This window comes from Bos taurus, chromosome 10 (assembly GCF_002263795.3).
Source record: "Bos taurus isolate L1 Dominette 01449 registration number 42190680 breed Hereford chromosome 10, ARS-UCD2.0, whole genome shotgun sequence".
Taxonomy (NCBI): Eukaryota; Metazoa; Chordata; class Mammalia; order Artiodactyla; family Bovidae; genus Bos; species Bos taurus.
In genome coordinates, this window is record NC_037337.1 from 26,391,241 (window position 1) to 26,416,776 (window position 25,536).

At 43.3% G+C, this 25,536-nt stretch overlaps 3 protein-coding genes and 3 non-coding genes across 6 annotated transcripts; all 6 read right to left on the bottom strand.

Moving 5' to 3' along the window:
* On the bottom strand, nucleotides 1-21,740 carry RNASE4 (ribonuclease A family member 4). Its single transcript, NM_001040590.1, is given in 2 exon segments — nucleotides 1-1,257; nucleotides 21,611-21,740. A coding segment is annotated over 1 exon segment (444 nt). The 5' UTR covers nucleotides 1,241-1,257; nucleotides 21,611-21,740; the 3' UTR covers nucleotides 1-796.
* ANG (angiogenin, ribonuclease, RNase A family, 5) lies at nucleotides 5,153-21,726 on the bottom strand. Its single transcript, NM_001078144.1, is given in 2 exon segments — nucleotides 5,153-5,760; nucleotides 21,611-21,726. A coding segment is annotated over 1 exon segment (447 nt). The 5' UTR covers nucleotides 5,743-5,760; nucleotides 21,611-21,726; the 3' UTR covers nucleotides 5,153-5,295.
* ANG2 (angiogenin 2) lies at nucleotides 9,933-21,771 on the bottom strand. Its single transcript, NM_001099396.1, has 2 exons — nucleotides 21,611-21,771; nucleotides 9,933-10,541 (listed from the first exon to the last, which is right to left on the bottom strand). The coding sequence occupies exon 2, from the start codon at nucleotides 10,521-10,523 to the stop codon at nucleotides 10,080-10,082; it is 444 nt and encodes a 147-aa protein (NP_001092866.1). The 5' UTR covers nucleotides 10,524-10,541; nucleotides 21,611-21,771; the 3' UTR covers nucleotides 9,933-10,079.
* Nucleotides 21,772-22,175: 404 nt separating this feature from the next.
* Nucleotides 22,176-22,247, bottom strand: TRNAP-UGG (transfer RNA proline (anticodon UGG)). The gene has a single exon. It is a non-coding gene; the product is annotated as a tRNA-Pro (tRNA).
* Nucleotides 22,248-23,383: 1,136 nt separating this feature from the next.
* TRNAY-GUA (transfer RNA tyrosine (anticodon GUA)) lies at nucleotides 23,384-23,473 on the bottom strand. The gene is given in 2 exon segments: nucleotides 23,384-23,419; nucleotides 23,437-23,473. It is a non-coding gene; the product is annotated as a tRNA-Tyr (tRNA).
* A 1,571-nt stretch (nucleotides 23,474-25,044) lies between these two features.
* TRNAT-UGU (transfer RNA threonine (anticodon UGU)) lies at nucleotides 25,045-25,117 on the bottom strand. Its single transcript has one exon. It is a non-coding gene; the product is annotated as a tRNA-Thr (tRNA).
* Between the last annotated feature and the right edge of the window lie 419 nt (nucleotides 25,118-25,536).

A 25,536-nucleotide genomic window follows, 5' to 3' on the forward strand; every position in this document is an offset into this window, starting at 1 on the left:
ACCTGGAATTGAAATTATCTTATTTTCTTTATTATAAGGAACATATGAAAAATCTTTCAGTCAGGAAGAGTGAAGGAGTCTTAATGATCTAGCACATGTTAATACTCTGACTTACTAGGGTGACTCAAAAGTTTGGGAAGGGGAAAAGAAAATTCCTTGTATCATTTCTTGATCTTATTAGATCCAAATACAGCTAGTTTGCCACATAATACAGATAGAGCTCTCACGTTGCGAGTATATATTTCCAACTTGTTAATGCTTCTCCCAAGAGCTGACTTTTAGGAATAACAAAAGCCATGTATTAAAACTTTCAAAACTCCTTGTGCTGAAGTGGGGAAAGCACTGAATGAGTAGCCTGTTAAACTAGACTTTTGTCTTAGCTTTTCTACTAACTTTTCAGTCTTAGTAAATCCCTTCACTTTGAGCTTTTGTATACTGTAACACTAGGACCAGCATCCCAAGGGTGCCATGGTATTAGAATGAGATAGCTTAGATGAAAGGACCTTGAAATTCTTGAAATTCTATGTAATGACTAAATTCCAGATGATAAGATCAAAGATAGCAAAGCTGACCAATATTATAAAAGAAAGCATATTACAGAAGAGCCCAGATTCATTATAAGTTTGTGTCTCATCTTTCTCTGTCATGCAATGTGTTTAACAGAATGGGTTATATAAAGAAGAAAAAAACAAAGAATCAGGGGAGTCGGCCTGGGACAGCTCAAATGCTTACTCATTACTATTTAAGGAGTAAGTTAAGGGCCAGCTGCTGGGCCATAACCCCTGTTGAGTGGTATCTACTTGTCAAAGTGCACAGGCACTTCCGGGTTACCCTCACAGGCAATGACAACACGTCTGGTGCTGGCCTTGGCCCGGTATCTGCAGTTGGGAGCCCTGGAGCTTCCTGTCTCCCTGCAGTCTGTGACCCTCACTACACCCTCATGGCAGTTCATCTGGCCATTCTTGCACTGAATGTTGGTGGTGCTGCAGATACTACGGATGTTCCAAAGATCTTCATGAATGAAAGTGTTGAAGCGCTTGCACTGATGTGAAGTCATCTTCCGTCTTTGCATCATCAAATTGCAGTAGCTGTCATTGCCTCCTGTCTCATCAGGGTCCACATGTTGCCTCAGGAATCGTTGGTACATGCGATCCTGGCCATAGGAGGGCTGTACCAGCCCTAGCCCCAGCAGGGTCAGCAGCAAGAGCAGAAGAAAGGCCTGGGTCCTCTGGAGAGCCATCACTGCCTTGGAGATGCCTAGAGAAGACCAAGGGGCAAGAAAAATCATCCCAGGTTCAATAGGAAGTGAGCAACCCAAAGCAGCAAGGAGAATTTTTGGAGCAACAGACAGGGCCTTTTTCTACACATCCAGTCTAAGGTTTAGGCCCAGCTGAGTTCCTACTTTGATACATATGGTTACTACTGTCCTTTGTTTTCAAAGATGCTGCTTCATGATGGTGGATCACACTGTGTGTGATTATAACGCTGATGAGGGATTTGCATCTTATTCCACCTACAGCCTATCCTTAACAATAACGATCAGGATTAAACATAACTATCATTCGTTTAAATGCCACCTTCTCTGTTCACAACCACGTTTTGCCTGTGCACAGAAAGACCCAAAGCTCTGTGTCACATTGCTGTGTCTGCTGCTGCAGATATGCGATACGGAGTTAGGAGAGGGAAGTGAAGGAGTTGTGGGAAGCAGGGTGGCAGGAAGAAATGATGCTCAATTTACTCCTCACCCCAGGACCACTGGATGCAACTTCTGAAGATACACTTAGCACTTGGGTAAGAGCTTCATCACCACAATGTACTTTGCGTTGTCTGTCCCAAAACTAAGTGTGCACAATTCTGTCTCCTTTCTCTCATTCTGCTTCTTTGTGACCAACAACATGGTTTAGCAACATGACTAGCTACAGAGAAGATTTTACTTTTCAAACAAGAGCATGGATGGCCTCAGTCACAGTAACCAACTGATTTAGTAAGACAAAGAAAAACACTATGAACAGAGTTCAATGTAGACATCCATGGGTGCCTCTCAAAGTTCCACCTACAACAGAAAATTAAATGATCTCCAAATCCTTCCAACACATACTTTTTGGTTAGAGCTTGCCCCAAAGGCTTTCTCCACTGAACACGATGATCTCAGTAAGAACTTCTTTTGATACGGTGGTCCCAAGGACCTAGTTCTGCCACACTAACTGTATGGCCTTGGGAAAATTACTTAACCTCTCTCAGTATATTTCTCAAAAGTAAAATAAGCATAAAGGTAATACCTACCTCTAGGAATGTTGTGAAGAAATGATAAAATCAATGTAAAGTGCTTATCATAATGCCTAGCCTATGCTAAGTGTTCAGTAGGGGTCGGCAATGATTATTTTTAGCATTTCCATTTTTTCTTGGTTTCCTTTATTCTCTTCATTCTGCTAAAATGACAACTATACTTAATTGCACATGTTATAGACACCCTCCCTCTTATACTGTAGAGAACCTATATTCCCAAGACATTAGAAGGCTTTTTTTGCAGCTGAAATATCTCAGCTACTAGGATTTATGCTGTGTACCTACACGAATGTTTCCTCTTCAAAGTGCATGGAATTTTCTTCCTTGCCTGTCGCTCTTTTTCTAAGGACTTGACTATTTTGAGTTCTTTTTCTCTTATCCTTGCAAAGTCAGCAAAACATACTGGAATAGGATTTCAATTTCACAAATGATTGACCTAAGATAAAATGACTTGCCTGTGATTAATACTTCATTCTAAATAGCTTTTTGGTTGTGAGAGAACAGGAGATCAAGAGCAAAAAATACTAGGAAGGGCTGGCTACTCAGCTGCTAGCTCCATCAGCAAGTGGAGAAGCACCTTGTCTCATTGCCACATGATTTCCTGGGAAAGTGTCATTTGTTCTAACACCAGGGCTGAGTATGTGATAATAATGCTCTAAGCTGATGCTTGGAGATGTGAGGTTTCAAAAAAATTTTTTTCATTTATTTAGCTGTAGTTGTGGTGCAGTTCCGGTACTGAGCAGTACCACTGCTCAGTAGCTGTGGTGTGTGGGCTTAGATGCTCTGGGCCACGTGGGATCTTAGTTACCTGATCAAGGATCAAATCCCCATCCGCTTCATTGCAAGGTGAATCTATTAACCACTGGACCACCAGGGAAGTCCCTGGAGATGTGAGTTTTCACAACTATGATGTGATCAATATAGTAATGGTCCAAGCCTTTGACCTTCCCCATCGAGACCATAGGATTTCCCTGGTGGCTCAGTGGTAAAGAATCTGTCTATAATGCAGGAGATGCTGGTTCAATGCCTGGGTGGGGACGAGCCCCCTGGAGAAGGAAATGGCTATGCATTCCAAAATTCTTCCAGAATTCATAGGATTCTCTGGAAATCATATGGACAGAGGAGCCTGGAAGGCTACAGTCCATGGGGCTGCAGAAAAGTCGAACACCACTTAGCGACTAAACAACAACAGTCAAGACCATAAGAGGGCAAGAGTCTGTTTGGAAGCCCCCTTTACCTCAACAGATGGTACTGGTTGGAGAACCCGAGAAAGAGTTCTAGTAGTCTACTACTACTACTACTACTAAGTCTCTTCAGTCGTGTCCGACTCTGTGACCCCATAGACGGCAGCCCACCAGGCTCCCCTATACCTGAGATTCTCCAGGCAAGAACACTGGAGTGGGTTGCCATTTCCTTCTTCAGTGCATGAAAGTGAAAAGTGAAAGTGAAGTCGCTTAGTCGTGTCCAACTCTTAGTGAGCCCATGGACTGCAGCCCACCAGGCTCCTCCGTCTTCTCCAGGCAAGAGTACAAGAGTGGGTTGCCATTGCCTTTGCCAGTAGTCTACTAAGCACTGGAAATTTCTTGCTTCCTAAGGGCTTTTTTTACTTTATAATAGTAAGACAAATTTTCCAAAAGAGTTTTGGAAAATTCTTCTTCCTACTTTGGAGAGAAATGACAATGTTTTCAATTTTGAAATAGATGAAACTTTGACCTACTCTTCCATCCCTTCCTCCATAAATTGAATACTTTCTGTGAGGCTGGGCTCTGTGTGATACCAGGACACCAGCCTCTAACCCAGGTATTGAGGAAACAGGACTTTTGGTCCATCTCAGGACATGTAGGCATCAGGGGAGGCCACCATGGGGAATACTGTGACCATGATAGTCATTCATAAGATGGCAAAAATAATGATGCATAATTGTAGTTTATTAACTACACTCTAAATAAGATATCCAGGTCTCTGTTGATTAAATTAGGTAACACCAAATTCATAGATTAATTAGCATATTTTACAAAGACTGTCTGTTAACTTAGGCTTTTATTTACTTGAAGTGAAGTGAAGTAAGTGGCTCAGTTGTGTCTGACTCTTTGCGACCTCATGGACTGTAGCCTACCAGGCTTTTCTGTCCATGGGATTTTCCAGGCAAGAGTACTGGAGTGGGTTGCCATTTCCTTCTTGAAACCATATCAAATTGAAGAATAAAGGATAAGCTTGGAATTTTTCTAATACCTCCCCAAGACCTCAGAGTTGCCAGGCATCAGTTGATAAAGGAAAAGATTAAAGAGAAAATAAGGTAGTAATCAATTTTTTGATCTTTATATGAAATAACCATGAGAATATCCTGGGAGTGTTCCATTCAAAGCACTATCAAATTTCTTCCTGCTTAAGGGAAGAGGTGGCTACCCTGAATGGATTTTGTTATTTATGCAGGATTTCAAATGTGTTCATGTGTGTGTGTGAGAGAGAGAAGGAAAGAAAATGTAATTAATCTATTGGTATTTAGTCCCAAAGGGCTTCCCAGGTGATGCAGTGTAAAGAATCTGCCTGCCAATGCAGAAGACACAAGAGATGTGGGTTTGATTCCTGGATTGGGAAGATCCCCTGGAGGAGGAAATGGCACTGGAAAATTCCATGGACAAAGGAGACTGGTGGGCTACAGTTCACAGGATCCCAAAGAGTGGGATATGACTGGATGACTAACACACACACCCCTTCACAGAAAGGTAAAGTGCACCCCCTGAATGCCTGAAAAGGAACTGACTGATAAGGAAAGAGGCATTGCTCTACCATCCAACCCTCTCAGGTGAACAGAGAAAATGCAGAAAGATCAATAGACCAAGAATCAGTGAGAAGACTTTGATTCTTACTGATTTGAGAGACTTTTTATTTATGAAGCATATTGTAAAGCAGAAAAGATCAGCAGCTCATTTTCTGGATTCTGATCAATGAATGTTGCTGCAGTGTAAGGGGAAAATGCAAGGAAGGAAGAGCAGAGCCAGCTCTGGGCTAGTGGCGTGGAGTGATAAAGGACTCATCAAAGTGGACGGGCAAGCCATTTTCACAGCCGACAACAATGACTCTGGAGTCTTCTGTGGCTCCGTACCGGCATGGAGGCCGGGAGGAACCTCCTTTATGCTTGCAGATGGTGATCTGGAATTCAGACTTGCTTATTCTGAGATCGCCTCTGTAAGGCTGTCCATTTCTGTCCTCACAGATGGCCTTAATGTCATTCTTGTTGCCATGAATAAAGGTGTTGCGGTCTTTGCAAGGTCTGGTCAGGCGTCGATTTTTCATCATGTTAAAACAATATTCGTCATTCCGGCCCTTTGGTTTGGCATCGTAGTGCTGGGTCAGGAAGTGTATGTATCTGTAGTCATCTTGAGCCGGGGCCACTGGGGTCAGACCCAGACCCAGTATGAAGACCAAAAACAGGGGGCTCAGGACCATGACCATCTCTTCCAACAAAGGCTCCTGCCAAGGGCAAAAAGAGATGCAGTAGGGCACAGAACAGCATTGCCAAACTAGGCTAAAAGGATACGGATTTGTTTTTATGATGGGGTGCCATGAATCAGGTATCCTCTGTCACTAGGTATATCTTTTTTTTTTCCTTTCCTCAGTAGTCTCATCTGTCTTGTCAATCAATTTCTTTGGAAAGTCAATTTAAAATTAGCTGAACACAACTTCCAAATGCAAACACTGTTTCCTATCCCTGAAGATCAGTGAAAATTTACATTTCTAACATTAAAAAAATCCATTCACACTCTTTAATTCATTTATTAACTGGGTACCAGACACCATGCTAGGTCCTAGAACACAAAGACCATAAGACATACCAAGTGCCTCCCTAATACAGGGTGCAGCACCCACGGGGAGATCAGCCACAGGGAAGGGATCAGAGCACCAATATACAAAAGTGAGACAATAAGATATACGCTGAGAGCTATGAAGATGAGGGACTTTCAGGAAACTTGAACCCAGGGAAGGGCGATCAGAGAGGATTGTTGAAGATGGATTCCAGAGCAATCAACCCATCAGTTGATTGTGAGGAGACCAGTGAAAGTTTCACCAGGAGGTGAATGGAAGCAGAAGTATAAGAACTAATTCCCCAAGGAGTATGTGTTTCATGGCCAAATGTGGAATTATTACTATTTAGAAAGAACAGCGGAGAAGGCAATGGCACCCCACTCCAGTACTCTTGCCTGGAAAATCCATGGACAGTGGAGCCTGGTAGGCTGCAGTCCATGGGGTCGCTAAGAGTCGAACACAACTGAACGACTTCCCTTTCACTTTTCTCTTTCATGCATTGGAGAAGGAAATGGCAACCCACTCCAGTATTCTTGCCTGGAGAATCCCAGGGATGGGGGAGCCTGGTGGGCTGCCGTCTATGGGGTCACACAGAGTCAGACACGACTGAAGTGACTTTGCAATAGCAATAGCAGAAAGAACAGGGACAAGTGTGGAAGAATCTGTGTCATACTTGGGAGTGGGTCTGGGGTCAGCTCTTACAGAGAACTGGAGGAAGAGGAATTCAGGCTTCCTCTTGAGAGCTTCTTGCACTGGGAACAGTTTGGATTATTCTCAGAGAATATTTTCCAGTTTCCCTGAAGGCCTAGGTGGACAGTTACATAACAGGCAAGTGGTATTATCGTGTGCTTAAACAAATAAACAACAAAACACTTCAGACCTTTTCATTCAATAAAAGGCTTTATAATTTGCTGTATTGATTTCTTAACATCTTCCTCAAAAGAAGAGACAGCTGCCATCATCACTCAGGAGCAGTCAACTAAAACTGTAAAGCTCACGCATCCCAGGAATGGTGTGTCACAGACACTCAGCACAGCCAGAGAGTAAATACTGTGCTTCTTGCTGGGACATGATTTTAACTCAATGATAGATAATTAAAAATAGAATTAGACAGGCATAATTTATAACAAAATAGAAAACAAGTTTCTTATGAGCCACTAAGATTTTATTTCTTCTGAAAGTTGAGAACTGGAGCATTGCAAGATGCCTATTGTTTGTAGCAGGTAGTTTCTGACTATACCATCAGTTCTTTGGAGGAAAATTGAAAGGATAGGGCCTTTTTAAAAAAAACCACCATGGTCCTACTTCACATTTTACAAAGATATGTGAATGTCCTCGTGTCTAACAATAAAAAGAACTTTCCAGTGTTAATTGCAAACTGATTTGTATAACTTGGTTTTTCAAATTGTTTTCCAATGAGTAACTCATCCAATTTATAATTGGCTATGTTTTCTCATCAGTCATCACACATGCTGAGAAATTCTTAGACTAGGATAAAAATCTGATCTTCAATTTATTTTTAAATGTGCTATAATCTTTATGAATCCTAAACTTAAACAGAAGTGGTATAGTGTCATGGATATTAAATTATTAATTTTTATACTGTGCTTTTCTTGTTGTAAGTCAATAAACATATTTTCATATTAAGTATTTTTGTAGCCCTTAAAGAGGCCATGAGTTGTAGCACTAAACCTGTAGTGATGCTAAACAATCCTGGGAGTACAACTGTGAGTCTAGAAAGACAAAAGGATTTGGGATTCTGTTGCTTACATGGGAAGGCATGTCATAGGGTGAGCTTTCTAATCAGCCTCTGACATTGATCTGCCTTGTCTGTTTTATTGCTGTTCAGTCACTCAGTCGTGTCCAACTCTTTGCAACTCCATAGTCTGTAGCATGCCAGGCTTCCCTGTCCTTTACATCTCCTGGAGCTTGCTCAAATTCATGGCCATTGAGTTGGTGATGCTATCCAACTGTCTCGTCTTCTGTTGTCTCCTTCTCCTCCTGCCTTCAATCTCCTTGCAGTCCAAGGGACTCTCAAGAGTCTTCTCCAACACTACAGTTCAAAAGCATCAATTCACTGGCTCAGCTTTCTTTATGGTCCCAAGCTCACATCCATACATGACTGCTGGAAAAACCATAGCTTTGACTATACAGACCTTTTTCAGCAATGTGATATCTCTGCTTTTTAATATGCTATCTAGGTTTGTCATAGCTTTTCTCCCAAGCAGCAAGTGTGTTTTAATTTCATGACTGCAGTCACCATGCACAGTGATTTTGAGCCCAAGTAAATAAAATCTGTCACTGTTTCCATTTTTTCTCCATCTATTTGCCATGAACTTATGGGACCAGATGCCATCCTAGTTTTTTGAATGTTGAGTTTTAAGCCAGCTTTTTCACTCTCCTTTTTCACCTTCATCAAGAGGTGTTTTAGTTCCTCTTTGCTTTCTGCCATTAAAGTGGTATCATGTGCATATCTGAGGTTGTTGATATTTCTCCCAGCAATCTTGATTCCAGCTTGTGCTTCCTCCAGCCCCGCATTTCACCTGATGCACTCTGCATATAAGTTAAATAAGCAGAGTGTCAATATACAGCCTTGACATACTCCTTTCCCAATTTTGAACCAGTCCATTATTCCATGTCTGGTTCTGACTGTTGCTTCTTGACCTGCATACACGTTTCTCAGGAGGCAGGTAAGGTGGTCTAGTATTCCCATCTCTTTCAGAATTTTCCAGGTTGTTGAGATACACACAGTCAAAGGCTTTAGTGTAGTCAATGAAGCAGAAATAGATGTTTTTTCTGGAATTTCCTTGCTTTTTCTATGATCCAGTGGATGCTGACAATTTGATCTCTGGTTTCTCTGCCTTTTCTAAATCCAGCTTGTACATCTGGAAGTCCTCAATTCATGTACTGTTGAAGGCTAGCTTGAAAGATTTTGAGCATTACCTTGTTAGCATGTGAAATGAGCCCAATTGTACAGTAGTTTGAACATTCTTTGGAACTGCCCTTCTTTGACATTGGAATGAAAACTGACCTTTTCCTGTCCTGTGGCCACTGCTGAGTTTTCCAAATTTGCTGGCATAATGTGTGCAGTACTTTAACAACGTCATCTTTGAGGATTTGAAGTAGCTCAGCTGGAATTCCATCACCTCCGCTAGCTTTGTTCATAGTGATGCTTCCTAAGGCCCACTTGACTTCACACTCTAGGATGTTTGGCTCTAGGTGAGTGCTCACTCCATCGTGGTTATCTGGGTCATGAAGACCTTTTTCTGTATAGTTCTTCTGTATATTCTTGCCACCTCTTATTAATCTCTTCTGCTTTTGTTAGGTCCATACCATTTCTGTCCTTTATTGAGCCCATCTTTGCATGAAATGTTCCCTTGGTATCTCTAATTTTCTTGAAGAGATCTCTAGTCTTTCCCATTCTACTATTTTCCTCTGTTCCTTTGCATTGTTCAGTCAGGAAGGCTTTCTTATCTCTCCTTGCTATTCTTTGGAGACCTGCATTCAGATGGGTATATCTTTCCTTTTCTCCTTAGCCTTTCGTTTTTCTTCTTTTCTCAGCAATTTGTAAGGCCTCCTCAGACAACCATTTTGCCTTCTTGCATTTCTTTTTCTTTGGGATGGTTTTGGTCATTATGTCCTCTAAAATTATGTCTCTGAAAGATAAATTTAACATCCCAACCTTCACAGAAAGGAAAAGTCTGCCCCCTGTTACCTGAGATGGAAATGACTGATAAGGAAAAAGGCATTGCTGTCCCATCCAACCCTCTCAGGGGGAAACTGAATAGAGAAAATGGGGGAAGATCAATAGACCAGGGATCATTGAGGAGACTGATTCATGCTGATTTCAGAGAATTTTTATTTATGAAGCATATTGTAAAGCATAAAAGAAAAGATCAGCAGCTCATGTTCTGAGTTCCTAGCAATGCATGTTGCCATAATGCGAGGGGGAAATGCAAGGAAGGAAGAGCAGAGCCAGCTCTGGACTACGGTCTTGGAGGGATAAAGTTCTCCTCAAGGTGGATGGGAAAGCCATCTCGACAGCGAATAACAATGACCCTGTTTGCTCTGAAGGCTCTATACCGGCATGGAGGCCGGGGGGACCCTCCTCTATGCCTGCAGGTGGTGACCTGGAAGGGAGACCTGCTTCTTCTAAGACCGTTTCTGTAAGGTTCTCCATTCCTATCATCACAGACGGCCCTGATGTCATCACTGTTGCCATGAATAAAGGTGTTGGTGTCTTTGCAGGGTCTAGTCATGTTTCGTCTCTCCATCATGGTATTACAGTATCTGTCATCGTGGCCTGTTGGGCTAGGATCATAGTGCTTCCTTAGAAATCCCCTGTACGCATCATTTTGGGCCAGGGTTTGTGGGGTCAGGCCCAGATCCAGCATGAAAACCAAAAACAGGGGGCTCAAGACCATGACCATGTCTTCCAACAAAGGCTCCTGCAAAGGGCAAAAGGAGATTAAGTAGTGGACAGAACAGCATGGCCAAATTAGGCTAAAAGGGCAAGGGCTTTTCTCTCTGACAAGGTATCATGAGTCAGGTATCCTGCATCACTACTTAGTGATATTCTTTTCCTTTTCTCGTTAGTTTCATCTGTTTTGTCTATTGATTCCTTTAAAAAATCAATGTAAAGGTCTTCTGAACACAACTCCAGCCCCAGCTGAACTTTCCTATCCCTGAGGATCACTGAAAATATACCTTTCTATCAGTTGTAACATTACAAAATCCATTCACACTCTTTAATTCAGTTATTAGCTAATTTAATAACAAACACTATGTAAGTCCCTACTGGATACCAGGCACCATGCTAGGTCCTGGAAGACAAAGACCATTAAGACACACCAAGTGCCTCTGTAATATGGGATGTGGCATCCATGGGGAGGGGATGGGAGCACCAGTTTACTGAGATCAGACAGTAAGATGCTGAAAGCTATGAAGAAGAGGACTTCTTTGGAACCTTGAATCCCAGGGAAGGGGCGATCAGAGGATTGTTGAAGACAGATCCCAGGCATTCAAATCCATCAGTTGACTGTGAGGAGAGCAGTTGCACCCTGAGGTGCTGAGGTGAAGGGAAGCAGACCTAATTCCCCAAGAAATAGGTGGTTCATGGCCAAAGGTGGAATTATTATATAAACTACCATACAGTTGTGCTCATTTCACATTCTAGCAAGTTATGCTCAAAATCTTTCAAGCTAGGCTTCAGCAGTATGTGATCCTAGAACTTTCAGATGTACAAGCTGGGTTTCAAAAAGCAGATGAACCAGAGATCATAACACTCTAATGACAGAAAGTGAAGAGGAACTAAAGAGCCTCTTATCAAACATGACAAAGCTAGCTTAAAACTCAATGTTAAAAAGACTAAGATCACGGCATCTGGTCTCATCACTCTAAGGCAAATAGAAGGGGGAAACGTGGAAGTAAGTGATAGATTTTAATTTTCTTGAACTCCCAAATCACTGCAGACGGTGACTGCAGCCATGAACTTAAAAGACACTTGCTTCATCCTCTAGCTCTTACAGAGGACTAGAGGAGGAGGAACTCAGGCTTATTCTTAGGAGCTTCTTGCACTGGGAACAAACAGGATGATTCTCAGAGGATATTTTTTCAGTTTCCCTGAATACATACCTACGCTGATACACAACAGGCAAATGGTATTACCATGTGGTAAAACAAGCAAACAAAATACCTTAGATCTCTTCATCAAATCAAAGGCTTTATAATTTCCTGTATTGATTTCTTAATATCATCTTCAAAAGAAAAAGGCTGCTATCTCCTCTCAAGAGCAGTCAACTCAAACTGTAAAACTCAAACATTTTAGGAATGGTGTGTCACAGACACTCAACACACCCAGAGAGCAAATACTGTGTTTCATCCTGGGGCACAATTTTAAGTCAGTGACAGATAATTAAAAATAGAACTAAATATACATAGAATATAATAAAATAGATAACAAATTTCTTACAAGTCACTAAGATTTTATGTCTTCTGAAACTTGAGAACTGAAAGATATTTGTTGTTTGTAGCAGGTAGTTTCTGCTCTACCTTCAGTTCTTTGGAAAAAAATGTGACAAACAGGGCCTTTTTATAAACCACCATAGTCTACTCTACATCTCACCAAATATATGTGAATGCCCTCACATCCAACAATAAAAATAACTTTCCACTGTAAATTGGAAACCGATTTTTATAAATTTTGTTTTTCAAATTGTTTTCCCATGAGTAACTCATTCATTTTATTATTGGCTATGATTTCTTGGCAATTATCACACATGCTGAGAAATTCTTAAATGGGACAAAGATTTGACCTTCAATTTATTTTTAACTGTACTATAATCTTTATGAATTCTAAATTTAAAAATAAATGGTATAGAGTCATGGATATTAAATTATTTTTATATTGTGCTTTTCTTATGTGTAAATCAATAAACATATTTTGCTGTTAAATATTTTTATAGCCCTTGAAGAGACCACCAATTATAACACCAAACCTGTAGTGATGCTAAACAGTCCTGGGAGCACAACTGTGACTCTAGAAAGACAAAAGGATTCAGGATTCCGCTGCTTACATAGGAAGGCACGTGAGCCTACACAGGAAGGTTGAGCGAAATGATCTCTCTTTCTAATCAGCATCTGGCATTGATCTACCTTGTCTGTTTTATCTTATCTATAGACAAATTTGGTATACTACCAAAGAATTACCAAATTATACCCTAAGATTCTTTGGTCATTCCTCAATACTGAAAGAAAGAAATAGCCTCTGAAATGGTTTCCATTAGGCACATAAGAGTATCATTTGTAATAGAAACAGCAAAAGTATTTTGCAGAGGTTAACGAGAATCCCATGGACGGAGGGGCCTGGAAGGCTACAGTCCATGGGGTCGCTAAGAGTCGGATAGGACTGAGCGACTTCACTTTCACTTTTCACTTTCATGCACTGGAGAAGGAAGTGGCAACCCACTCCAGTGGTCTTGCCTGGAGACTCCCAGGGACAGGGGAGCCTGTTGGGCTGCTGTCTATGGGGTCGCACAGAGTCGGACACGACTGCCGTGACTTGGCAGCAGCAGCAACAAGAAAGTGGTAGACGACTGGGAGAGTCACGCCTAAAAGAGTAACAAGCCGTCCTACGGGGCTACTGCTCCGCCACAGCCGCTGGGCTGCCATGCTCCCCGTGCACTGAGCTCTTTACCTTTACGTGGTGTTTCAGTCTCCTGGGTGTGTTTTCTTTTCCTACTTTTTTGGAAGACACTTTTCTTGAACTGTGATCAGTTAAGTCTCCTGCTCTGCAATGCACAAATATTGCCTTTTAACGTCAAAAGGAGTTGTAGAATGGCAGGCTGTCAAGGGTGGAAGTATCCTTAATGGTCACACTGTGAACAGAGGGCAAAATCTGAGTTCACAAATTTAGTAGAACCTGAGCTGATAGTACCCCAAAGAGTCATTAGGTGGCAGTGGTGGATAGGAATGTTGTCTCCCTTGCTTGGCGGTAACAGTGGGTCCTTGTAGGCAGAATCAGTATTGTACAGGGAATATTGCTGATCACAGAAGAGGGTGTGAGCTGGCAGGCCTGGCCACAGTCTCTGTCCAAACACTCTATGCCTTAGATATTAAGACCAAGGACACCTCACTAGATACGAGTGTCAAAACAAAAGTCACAAAGCTCAGGATATCACAAATAAAGATTTAGCTGTCATCAGGTTTCATGCCTGCCATTCCCAAACCATTATTCATGGGATCTTAAGCAAACAATTACCTATTTACTTATAAATGTTTCTTGCATCCCCATTCAGTCACTCAGTCGTTACCGACTCTCTGTGACCGCATGGACTGCAGCCCACCAGGATCTTCTGCCACAGCATTATTCTGGCAAGAATACTGGAGTAGGTTGCCATGCCCTCCTCCAGGATAAGTGTTTCCTACTGGCGCATAATCTACAACAGGGCAGAGAGCATATTATTCACCTTGAATCATACTACATGCCTCACAGCACACCCGAAATATATATATTTTTTAAATGACTGATTACATTTTCCTCTCCAAACCTAAATTTGCTTATCTATAAAATGAGAGTTGCTCACTGTAAAAGTCTGAAATTCCATGGTTCTCATTAAGGCATCAGGGAACATTTCTAGTTTCATAACAAATGTCCAGTGACCATGGAATTGTAAAGATAAGTTTGTATGGATTTAGTTGCTGGCACAGCCACCAGCTGAAAGAAAGAGATGATAGGATGATGTGAGCCCAGTCTCACTGGTATGCATCTTCCCTTAAGGCTCAGGGTGTAAGCCCAGCCCTCTTCACCTCTAGTTAAGGCGCTGACCCTACGTCAGGCCTTGGCACCCTAAAAAGGTAGTTGTTTGTTGGAAGGTTGAAGGCCTTCATGTTCCAGTCTGGGGAGGTAAAGAAATATCTTTATTTCTGGTTTACAAAATTTGCAAAATTCATCCTGAAACAACTCAGCTGAAGTTTGCTTAGACTTATTGTAATTTTGACTCCCTGAGACATCCAGAAACCAAACCCCAACAAACACACTATGGCCACCTCTAACATCTGCTCCCCGACTTCACACATTGTTTTCCGTTCTCACATGTTTGCAATTCTAAACTTCTGGAAACGAGAGGTAAAATGGAATTGGGAAAAAACAAATAAGAGACAGAATGTTTGTGGTACAGAAGTGAATCTGCCTAGGCAAATGGTACAGAGCCTCACATTTGGTCAAGGATAGTTAGACTCCTTTACACAGATCCTTCAGGACCCAAGCACATAATTGGCAGTGGAATTTATTTCAAATATACTTTACATTTTTATCCTGTGTCTCAAACTAATCCCGTGGTCTTTGTAAAAAGTAACATTCTTGTCCTCTCCAACAGACAGCATTTTGTATTCAAGGGAGCCATCAAACTTCATGTACCAGAGAATTACCCCAACCTTTGATGATGAGTAATTACGGTCAGTGCACCTTCTTTTGACCTTGGGGTGTGTTCCACTTTGCTTTCAAAGAGCACCCAAAACTTTCTTTCTTCCTTTTTTGCTGTACCACACAGCTTGTGGAATCCTGGTTCCCTGACAAGGAATTGAACCCATGCCTTTGGCAGTGAAAACATGGCATAGTCCTGCTTGGATTGCTAGGGAAATCCTCCAAAAGTTTCTTAAAGAAGTTAGCAGGGAAGTTTACAAGTAAACAGAGATTGGACTTCCCTGGTGATGCAGTGGCCAAAGCCCGACACTCCCATGCCTGGGGCTGGGGCTTGATCCCAGGTCAGGGGACTAGATCCCTCATGCCACAACTAGGAGTGCCAGCGCCACAACCAAAGATCCTGTGTGCTGCCGCAAGGACTGACGATCCCTGTGCCACAGCTAACACCTGGTGCAGCCAATAAACAAATAGATATTTAAGAAAAAGAAAACGAAGAGCTAAAAATACACTTTCTGTTTCTTTTCTTGTTCAGCGTCATACAAAACCTATATTTCGGAGGTAGGGGTGAGATGGGGCTCCAGATACCCTTCAGCAAACAGCTTTCCCCAGGCTTTGGGGATTTTATCACAATTTAGAAATCTGTCCTAGCCCTCCACTTGCTCCCTGCTGCTGCTAAGTCGCTTCAGTCAGAGACGGTAGCCCAACAGGCTCCCCCGTCCCTGGGATTCTCCAGGCAAGAACACTGGAGTGGGTTGCCATTTCCTTCTCCAATGTGTGAAAGTGAAAAGTGAAAACGAAGTCGCTCAGTCGAGTAGGACCCTCAGCGACCTCATGGACTGCAGCCCACAAGGCTCCTCCACCCGTGGGATTTTCCAGGCAAGAGTACTGGAGTGGGGTGCCATTGCCTTCTCCGCCACTTGCTCCCAGTGGCACTAATTTGCCTTTATCTACATATAGGATATCCCCCGAAGAAATCTGTTTTCATTTTAAACTTTGGAATCTAATTCATTTTCTTCTGAATTCGTGAGATTGGGCCCAGAGGCTTTAAAATACGGGAAAATAGTTTCATTAAAATGGATGGATGGCTATAGTATATAAACAAAAAACAGACAAGTAAAACAATGGATTACCCAGATGGAAGAATCTTACAAAAATCTGGAAGTTTCCCTCCAACTGCAGAGGGGTTCCAGCTATTTGTTCCTGGAGATGGGTTCCAGCCAAGTGAATCTGGAGGTCCCTCCTGGTTCTGATCACACAGTGATCAGATGAACAGGGTGAAGAGACCAGGTCTGAAAATTCCCAACCCTGACAGTGACACACAAACCAAGGACACTGCTCTTGAACAAACAATGAGAGTCATTCACCTCTTCCCTGGGCATGATTTGGTCAACTATTAACCCATATTTGGATTAGAGATTTGTTCTAGGAGGCAAAGTTTGATAAATGTGGCCTTTTGTCCCCAAGTTGGCTTTTTCTGACATCCCTGGTTCTTACTCCTGCCCAAGACAGGATTGAGGTTTTATTGTTCCCATGCAATATCTGGATCCCAGAGATGTTGTTTCTTGGGCCAGTTCCAAGAACTTCCTTGTAGAAGCCTGCAGAGAAGATGGGGTTCCCCAGGAGGGTGCTGCTCCACTGTACTTTCTGTTTATCCACAGAATTTGGTCTCATGAACAGGTGCTAAGTAGGTTTTATAGAACCGGGAAAGCACTTCCAGAGAAGGTTATGTGATAGCTGTTAGCACCCTGCACCTGACCTCAACCTCGCATCTGTTAACCGTCAGAAATATCCTTATCATATTCTTGGGTTTCTCTTTCCTTTCATCTTTACCTGTCCACAAATGACTGTGAGTGTCTAATCTTCTGCTGTAAAATTGAATAACTCCACCATCAATGCAAGAGAAGGCAATGGCAACCCACTCCAGTACTCTTGCCTGGAAAATCCCATGGGCAGAGGAGCCTGGTAGGCTGCAGTCCATGGGGTTGTGAAGAGTCGGACATGACTGAGCGACTTCACTTTCACTTTTCATTTTCATGCACTGGAGAAGGAAATGGCAACCCACTCCAGTGGTCTTGCCTGGAGAATCCCATGGACAGAGGAGCCTAGCAGGCTACAGTCCATAGGGTCGCACAGAGTTGGATGCAACTTAGTAGCAGCAGCAATCTGTCCATAGAACTGACAATGCCAAAAGCAAGTTGGTGAATAATGAATGATTACTTTTATTCTAATTGTTTTTCTTTTCACCTTGATACAATGAGGTGATGAAAATAGGAAACAAGATTTTGAAATAAAAAGAAAATTTTACTATTTCATTAAAATGCATCTAAATGCTTACTAATATGCCAGCAAATTTGGAAAACTCAGCAGTGGCCACTGGACTGGAAAAGGTCAGTTTTCATTCCAATCCCAAAGAAAGGCAATGCCAAAGAATGTTCAAACTACTGCACAATTGCACTCATCTCACAGGCTAGTAAAGTAATGCTCAAAATTCTCCAAGCCAGGCTTCAACAGTAGGTGAACCGTGAACTTCCAGATGTTCAAGCTGGATTTGGAAAAGGCAGAGGAACCAGACATCGAATTGCCAACATCCGCTGGATCATCGAAAAAGAAAGAGAGTTTCAGAAAAACATTTACTTCTTCCTTGTTGACTATGCCAAAGCCTTTGACTGTGTGGATCACAACAAACTGTGGAAAATTCTTAAAGAGATGGGAATACCAGACCACCTGACCTGCCTCCTGAGAAATCTGTTTGCAGGTCAAGAAGCAAGTTAGAACTGGACATGGAACAACAGACTGGTTCCAAATCAGGAAAGGAGTATGTCAAGGCTGTATATTGTCGCCCTGCTTATTTAACTTCTATGCAGGGTACATCATGTGAAATGCCAGGCTTGATGAAGCACAAGCTGAAATCAAGATTACTGGGAGAGTATACCTGTGGCGGATTCATTTCGATATTTGGCAAAACTAATACAATATTGTTAAGTTTAAAAATAAAATAAAATTAAAAAAAATTCTTTGAGTTTACAATCACAAAATGTTGACAGTTTTACATTATGTACATATACTGCTTTATTAATATGGCCATTAAATTATTACGGAGAAAAATGCAAAAAAAAAAAGATTACTGGGAGAAATATCAATAACCTCAGATATGCAGAAGACACCACCTAATGGCAGAAAATGAAGAGGAACTAAAGAGTCTCTTAATGAAAGTGAAAGAGGAGAGTGAAAAAGTTGGCTTAAAACTCAACATTCAGAAAACTAAGATCATGGCATCCAGTCCCATCACTTTATGGCAAATAGGTGGGGAAACAATGGAAGCAGTGAGAGACTTTATTTTCTTGGGCTCCAAAATCACTGCAGATGGTGACTGCAGCCGTAAAATTAAAAGACGCTTGCTCCTTGGACGAAAAGCTATGACCAACCTAGATAGCATATTAAAAAGTGGAGACATTACTTTGCTGACAAAGGTCCATCTAGTCAAAGCTATGGTTTTTCCAGTAGTCATGTATGGATGTGAGAGTTGGACTATAAAGAAAGTTGAGTGCCAAAGAATTGATCCTTTTGAACTGTAGTGTTGGAGAAGATTCTTGGGGGTTCCTTGGGCTGCAAGGACATCAAACCAGTCCATCCTAAAGGAAATCAGTCCTGAATATTCTTTGGAAGGACCGATGCTGAAGCTGAAACTCCAATACTTTGGCCACCTGATGGGAAGAACTGACTCATTTGAAAAGACCCTGAATCTGGGAAAGATTGAAGGCAGGAGGAGAAGGGGATGACAGAGGATGAGATGGTTGGATGGCTTCACAGACAGGATGGATATGAGTTTGAGTAAGCTTCAGGAATTGGTGATGGACAGGGAAGCCTGGTGTGCTGCAGTCCATGGGGTCTCAAAGAGTCGGACACAACTGAGCAACTGAACTGAAATGCTTACTCAAAATGCCTACAATGAGAAGCTACAGTTAACCTTCCATATCCACAGGTTCCCCATCCTCAGATTCAACCAACTATGGACCGAAAATATTTGAAAAAAATTCTAGAAAGTTCTAAAAAGCAAAATTTTAAATTCACTGTGTCCCAGCAACTGTTTACATAGTATTTACATTGTATTAAGTATTATAAGTAATCTAGAGATCATTTAAAGTATAGGGAGGATGTGTGTAGATTATTTATTAGTACAAATACTATGTCGTTTTATATAAGGGGCTTGAGCATCAGGTTTAGGTCCCTTGGCAAGTCCTGGAACTAATTCCTGTTGAATAGTGAAGGACTACCCATAATCTATGATTAATGAATGCTATATCTTTTTGTCAGTAACTTCAACAGATGGGAAGTGCCATGGTGGATCAGACCGAAAAGCGTCTGCCTGCAATGTGGGATAGCCGGTTCGATCCCTGTGTTGGCAAGATTTCCCTGGAGAAGGAAATGGCAATCCACTCCAGTACTCTTGCCTGGAAAATCCCATGGATGGGGGAGCCTGGTAGGCTACAGTTCATGGGGTCACAAAGAGTCGGACACGACTAAGTGACTTCACTTACCTTACCTTCAATAGATGGGAAACAATTGCACTGCCAATTGAAAAAAATGCTCATATATTTAAAAAATGTTCTGACAGCTTGAACTTAAAGCCATCCCCTTTATTTTGAAATGTCTTTCACTCTCTCCTTCAAACCAACAGTTTCCCTGCACAAAGACACAGGAAGCACGGGTTCTCCTTCTATGGACTTAGTGCTAGTGTACTTTGCCCTTTATACAGAGTACATATGTTTAGTTCTGTCCTCAAGGGTAATTATAAAAGTAGGTGATGGAGGGAAGAGATTAATCTATAAATTTCTTCATAACAAAAAATTTTAGGTCTCTAAGTGTGAAACTTATCTAGTAACAGAAGTCAATGGTTAAAGGAGGATGAAGCCCACATGGAAATAAGGATTACCCTTCTACCTCCAGGAAGCAGAAAACACTATTGAGTTCGAATGGGGACAAAGTCCTACTGGCCTACCTATATTTCCAAATAAAAACAAACATTAAACATTCAGTTTTCAACAGACTCTGGATTTTGTGCCCATTTGCTCTTTCGCAATTGGAGAAGGAAATGGCAACCCACTCCAGTATTCTTGCCTGGAGAATCCCAGGGACGGGGAAGCCTGGTGGGCTGCGGTCTATGGAGTCGCACAGAGTCAGACACGACTGAAGCGTCTTAGCAGCAGCAGCAGCTCTTGCCCAGGTATTTCAATGTGTTCTGAGAATAGCTGACCAGAGACTGTTTGCTCAAATAGGGATTCAAAAGAGGGTTTTCACCAGCCTGCTGTGGTCCACTTTCTCAACCATCTAATTTATGAATCATGCTGGCAAATGCTTCTAACAGTAACTGGGTAAACCTCTTAGCTTTGACTGCTTATACACTCACATCTGCTCTTTTAACAATAGCCAGAGCCATTCCTCTTTTTCTAGAATGATTTTCCCAAGCCAAACTAATTTGGCTCAAAAGAGGATGTTGAGGGTGGGGAGGAAAGTTATGGAAAGTTATGGAAAGTTACCAGGAAAAGCACAATAAACAAAAGTAGGGTTGTTATGCAACTTAAGTCTTTGGCTTCTCCACTTGGCAAGAGTTTGTAGAGATTTGGTCATCATCTTCTTCCCGGTACAGCAAGGGAGACGTTCTTACAAATGGAGGTTTCCCTTATAAATGTAAATGTTTCTTGTTACAAAAAGGTAACTCCTACTAGGTTTTCAGGATTTTCTCCTTGTCTACTGTTTTTTAGAAAACAACCAAGTTAAAATAATATGCCAAAGAGACTTTTTGGGGTAGCAAATTCTGCTCCCCTACAGCTCACTTGAGATTTCCCCAGGCCCCCAAATTCTGTTGAAAATCGCTTTTACTGTCCTTCCTAAGTAAGCCTGTGTCGTTATCATTTGGTGTGCTGTCACAGAATAAGAAAGTTGAGGATCCCAAGGTTCCACTAAGAAAGTTTAGAGAAGAGGTTGTTGGCAAAGTGTCTCAAAGAATTTCACAATTCAGGCTGAAGACGGGTTAAGGGGGAGAAGACAGAGGAGAAAAGGAAAACACGAGTTCCCAAATGTCAGTTATGGTTGCAAAAACTTGACAAGTTAGGGTTCGTAAATCTGGCGATCATCCTGTTTTCCTAAGGAAGTGTAGCCCTCGGATTTCCCTTCCGTTCACCAATTCTGCGGTCACGCTTACAGCCTATGTTCTAGGCAACAGGCATTTCATGCTGGCAGCTCTACTCAGCTGCAGAAAAGAAGCAGCGGAGTAGGAATGTGGGCTGGAAGACCGCATGGCAACCCCACTCTAGTATTCTTGCCTGGAGAATCCCAGTCCGAGGAGTGGGGTGGGTCACAGTCCGTGGGGTCGCAAAGAGTCGGACACGAAGGAGAGACTGTACACAGGAATGTGGGATCCCTAACTGCAGAAGAACCTTCCTTCCCATTCCTCAGCCCCTCCAGTCCGCAAACGCCTCCCTACAGAACTCCATTCTGTCTCTGCTAAAAAGGGACTCCCTCGCCCAAACTCCCGGATAAAGCTACCGAAAAAGGAGTAGAGGAGGAGATGAATGAGCGGGAGTGTGAACCTACCTCGGCCTCGGAACAAATCTGCAGAAATGGGCAAAACGGTGGAAACAGAAGTTTTTCTCACCCGCTTCTTCTTCCCTGTAACGACGACGTCGAGTCGGGAGAAGATGCACAGAGGTGGAGAAGGGTCGGGGTGCGAGGCTTTTTGTAGTTGGGACAGCACCCCACTTCTCCTAGGAGGCGCCTCCCGCCAGGACCCGCCTCCAAAGCAGGCGTCAGAGCAACCCTCGTTCTAGGCGGAACGGGTGGGTTTCTGCCTGGGCTGAGCTTGAGCTTGGAGGTCCGAGTCCGACGCTCACTGGCCAAGAGGACACGGAGCTGAGGGGGCCTGCAGACTACAGGACCGTGGCCCCCGCTCCAGGGAGCACGGCTGCCTCTCCCATGCGTCTGCTGGCGAGAGTCCTGTAAGCCAGGCAATTTGACCCCGCACACATAACAGCTCCAGCTACCACATGTTCGATCAGTGTACATCTTTTGTAAAATAGTTCGGAACGCGGGAAAATTTGCACAGAACAGAGCTTTTTTCAGCAATAGCAAAGTTGGGGTGGAGAAGGGGAAAAAAGGAATTGGGCTCGTCCGGGATTTGAACCCGGGACCTCTCGCACCCAAAGCGAGAATCATACCCCTAGACCAACGAGCCACAGTAAAAGTAAAGCGCAGAGACTGTCTCTGAATCTTACTTCTCCGCCAGCAATTGGCTGCCTGATTACTCTGAACTTCTAGTTTCTGTGTAGAAGTTTACCTTTGATTTTGCTTAGCTGTTCTTTATGAAGTATCATGTCTGACTCTGCCCTCACTTATCCTCCTCCATCCGCGTCCTGGACCCCTCCAGACGCCAGATGGGGTGAGGAGAGGCAGCTTTTCAAGACGTTAGTCCCCGTGTTTGAGCTCCAACAAGCCCCTCCCTGAGGAGTCTCTTTGAGTTCCAGACTGGAGGGAACCTGGAGAGAACCGAGTTGCAACCCGAGGGCCCGAGCCGGGGTCGATAGCAAGACTGTAGGGTCCTGAACACCAGGACAGATGCCCAGAATGTGTAGCTGTCCGGCTGCTACTACTTCGCGAGAGTGTAAAATCCTAGGGGCAGGAATGACGGGCATCAAAATACGGGTAGCCAGTATTTTGATCTATTGGAGGTGAACCAGTCTGGGGCGTGTTCGTAAAGATCAGACTCCCGAAGTTTCCTTGAATGGGAATCAAATGTTCCATTTCCCCACCTTTGCTTAAGTTGTTTCCACAGTTTGAAATTCTCTTTCCCAGTCACATCCCAATTTACGTCAAAGCCTATTCCTCCTTCCTGCTCCAGCTCAAAAAAATTTTTTTCGGTTGTTGTTGGAACTAAAAATCTGTTAACAGCTGACTAAATTAAAAGGATCTCCTCACGGAATGGATTTGTGCGTGTAGAGTGAATGACGGTCTCAGGGGGTTGTCCCACAAATTAGAGCTCTAAGGACCGCAGAATATAATATATATTCAGTACCAACGAGTGGTGTTGGATCTTCAACTTTTGAACCTCAGGCGGCAACCTAAATTCAGTTAGACCATCAAACTCAGAAGTTCTTCAGATGGTTGGAAGAGTTGGTGCTCACTTCCCCTCTTCTGAAAACCGTGCCCAACAGGACCGTTTTCAAGATAACAAAACCATCTTTGCAACGGGGTAAGGTCTGTAGAAAAATACCCTAGAACACTTACAACGTAGTGAGAAATTGAGAGTGAGGGCTCACGAAATTGAGAGAGAGGGCTCACCAACTAGTTGCAACCCCCAAAATACTCGTTTCTTCCTTCGAGCCGGAATCGAACCAGCGACCTAAGGATGTCCACACTTGGAATTACTACAGTCCTCCGCTCTACCAGCTGAGCTATCGAAGGAAGCACGAACATTGAATACTTAAAATTTTGTATTGAGAACATTGATAAACAGAGGTTCTGGCACAATAGCCTACTAGTTGCCAGTGTGTAAATTCCACGTAGCCGACCAGTTTAGGAGAAAGTCCTTCATCCACACTTCTACGGACAACCCCTCTAGAGCTGGATTCTCCTGCTTCAGAGAGGGGCTTTCAAGCAGGCCTAACCTGTGAGCATTTCACTGCCGTACCTAGAGCCTGTGAATCTCGAGGCCGCCCCAAGCCGTGGCGATCTCCTGGCCTGTTGTCTTCACTTAGCGCGCTGCCCCGGGCCTCCTGGCCTGATGGTGTGTGTCTAAAGTGGGAGCAGACACCCGGGCATTGGAAAACTAAGGGCTGAGGTAGTGTAACACACAATTCTGATCGCGCAACTGCGAGCCAAGAAGGGCGGGCCTTAGAGCTCCGGCCTGGGCCTCCCTTTTCCTCAATTCCCATGCTCGCCTCCATAATCCAGGAGCGTTTGCACAAGCGAGCTGCTTCTCCTTTCCGTTTACACGTCCACAGACTAGCAGAGGTAGAGGCTGTGACGTATAATACATAGCTAAGCCCAATGTTACTATGAGAATTGACTCTTGGAGAAACTATTTTAAGGTTTTCAAAGAGGTAGCCACAGATTCTTTGAGTCAATAATAAATTTAGTGACACGAGTCTCGACCCTAATTTTCCCGCTGAGATATTGAAGTGTTCGAAAACCCACTGAAACATGGAACCTTGTCGGACAGCCTATATTCTCCCAAACGCTTAATCGGGACAGCGGACGCTGGGGAGAGGACTTGGTTCTGGACTCCAGACCTGCTCAGAGCGGGTGAAAGGGTTCGATCCTCAACCGCCCTTGTGTCCCGCCGCGGCACGGGCCGCCCCCACCGCTCTTGCTGTGGTCCCGCAAAGCCAGGGCGTCCTCGGAGCCTGGCAGCACTTGCCGCAGTTTGTAACAGACTGCCACAATCAGGGCGGCAAAGCAGCCCGTGCCCCCTACTGCTGCTGCTGCTGCTGCTAAGCCGTTTCAGTCGTGTCCGACTCTGTGCGACCCCAGAGACGGCAGCCCACCAGGCTCCGCCGTCCCTGGGATTCTCCAGGCAAGAACACTGGAGTGGGTTGCCATTTCCCTCTCCAATGCATGAAAGTGAAAAGTGAAAGTGAAGTCGCTCAGTCGTGTCTGACTCTAGCGACCCCATAGACTGCAGCCTACCAGGCTCCTCCGTCCATGGGATTTTCCAGGCAAAAGTACAGGAGTGGGGTGCCATTGCCTTCTCCGTACCCCCTACTATTGGAACCTAAAAGTAAGTGTTCTTTTTTTTTTTTTTTTAATTTTTTAAATTTTATTTTATTTTTAAACTTTACATAATTGTATTAGTTTTGACAAATATCAAAATGAATCCACCACAGGTGTAAGTGTTCTGCTCGGGTGTTTATTTGGGACATCTGGAAACTGGCGGGAAATTATAATTAGCGGAATTTCCGCTGGAGTTGAAGTTACGCGAGAGAGGCGGGTAGCTGGTGAAGTAGATTTTAAAAAGAGTCAAAGAATTGCCCAGTAGGCCCCAGCGAGATTTGAACTCGCGACCCCTGGTTTACAAGACCAGTGCTCTAACCCCTGAGCTATAGGGCCTTGCAAGTGACCGACATCCCTTGCTCTCTAAAACAGCTTTTATGCTGGACCTTTATTAAGGTGCCTGTGTGTACTGGGCAAAAAAACCTGAACGTCGTTTCAATCTGTTGTTGCTCAGCCGCTCAGTCGTGTCCGATTCTTTGCAACCCCATGGACTGCAGTAGGCCAGGCTTTCCTGTCCATTATCTCCCTGAGTTCACCCAAACTCATGTCCTTTGAGTCGGTGATGCCATCCAACCATCTCTCCCCTTCTCCTCCTGCCCTCAATCTTTCCCAGCATCAGGGTCTTTTCCAGTGAATTGGCTCTTTGTATCTGGTGGCCAAAGTATTGGAGCTTCAACTTCAGCATCAGTCCTTCCAATGAATATTCAGGTTGATTCAGGATTGACTGATTTGATCTCCTTAGAGTCCAAGGGACT

Excerpts from the sequence above, each read along its gene's own strand:
- ANG2 (NM_001099396.1), bottom strand. The coding sequence starts at position 10,523 with ATGGTCATGGTCTTGAGCCCCCTGTTTTTGGTTTTCATGCTGGATCTG.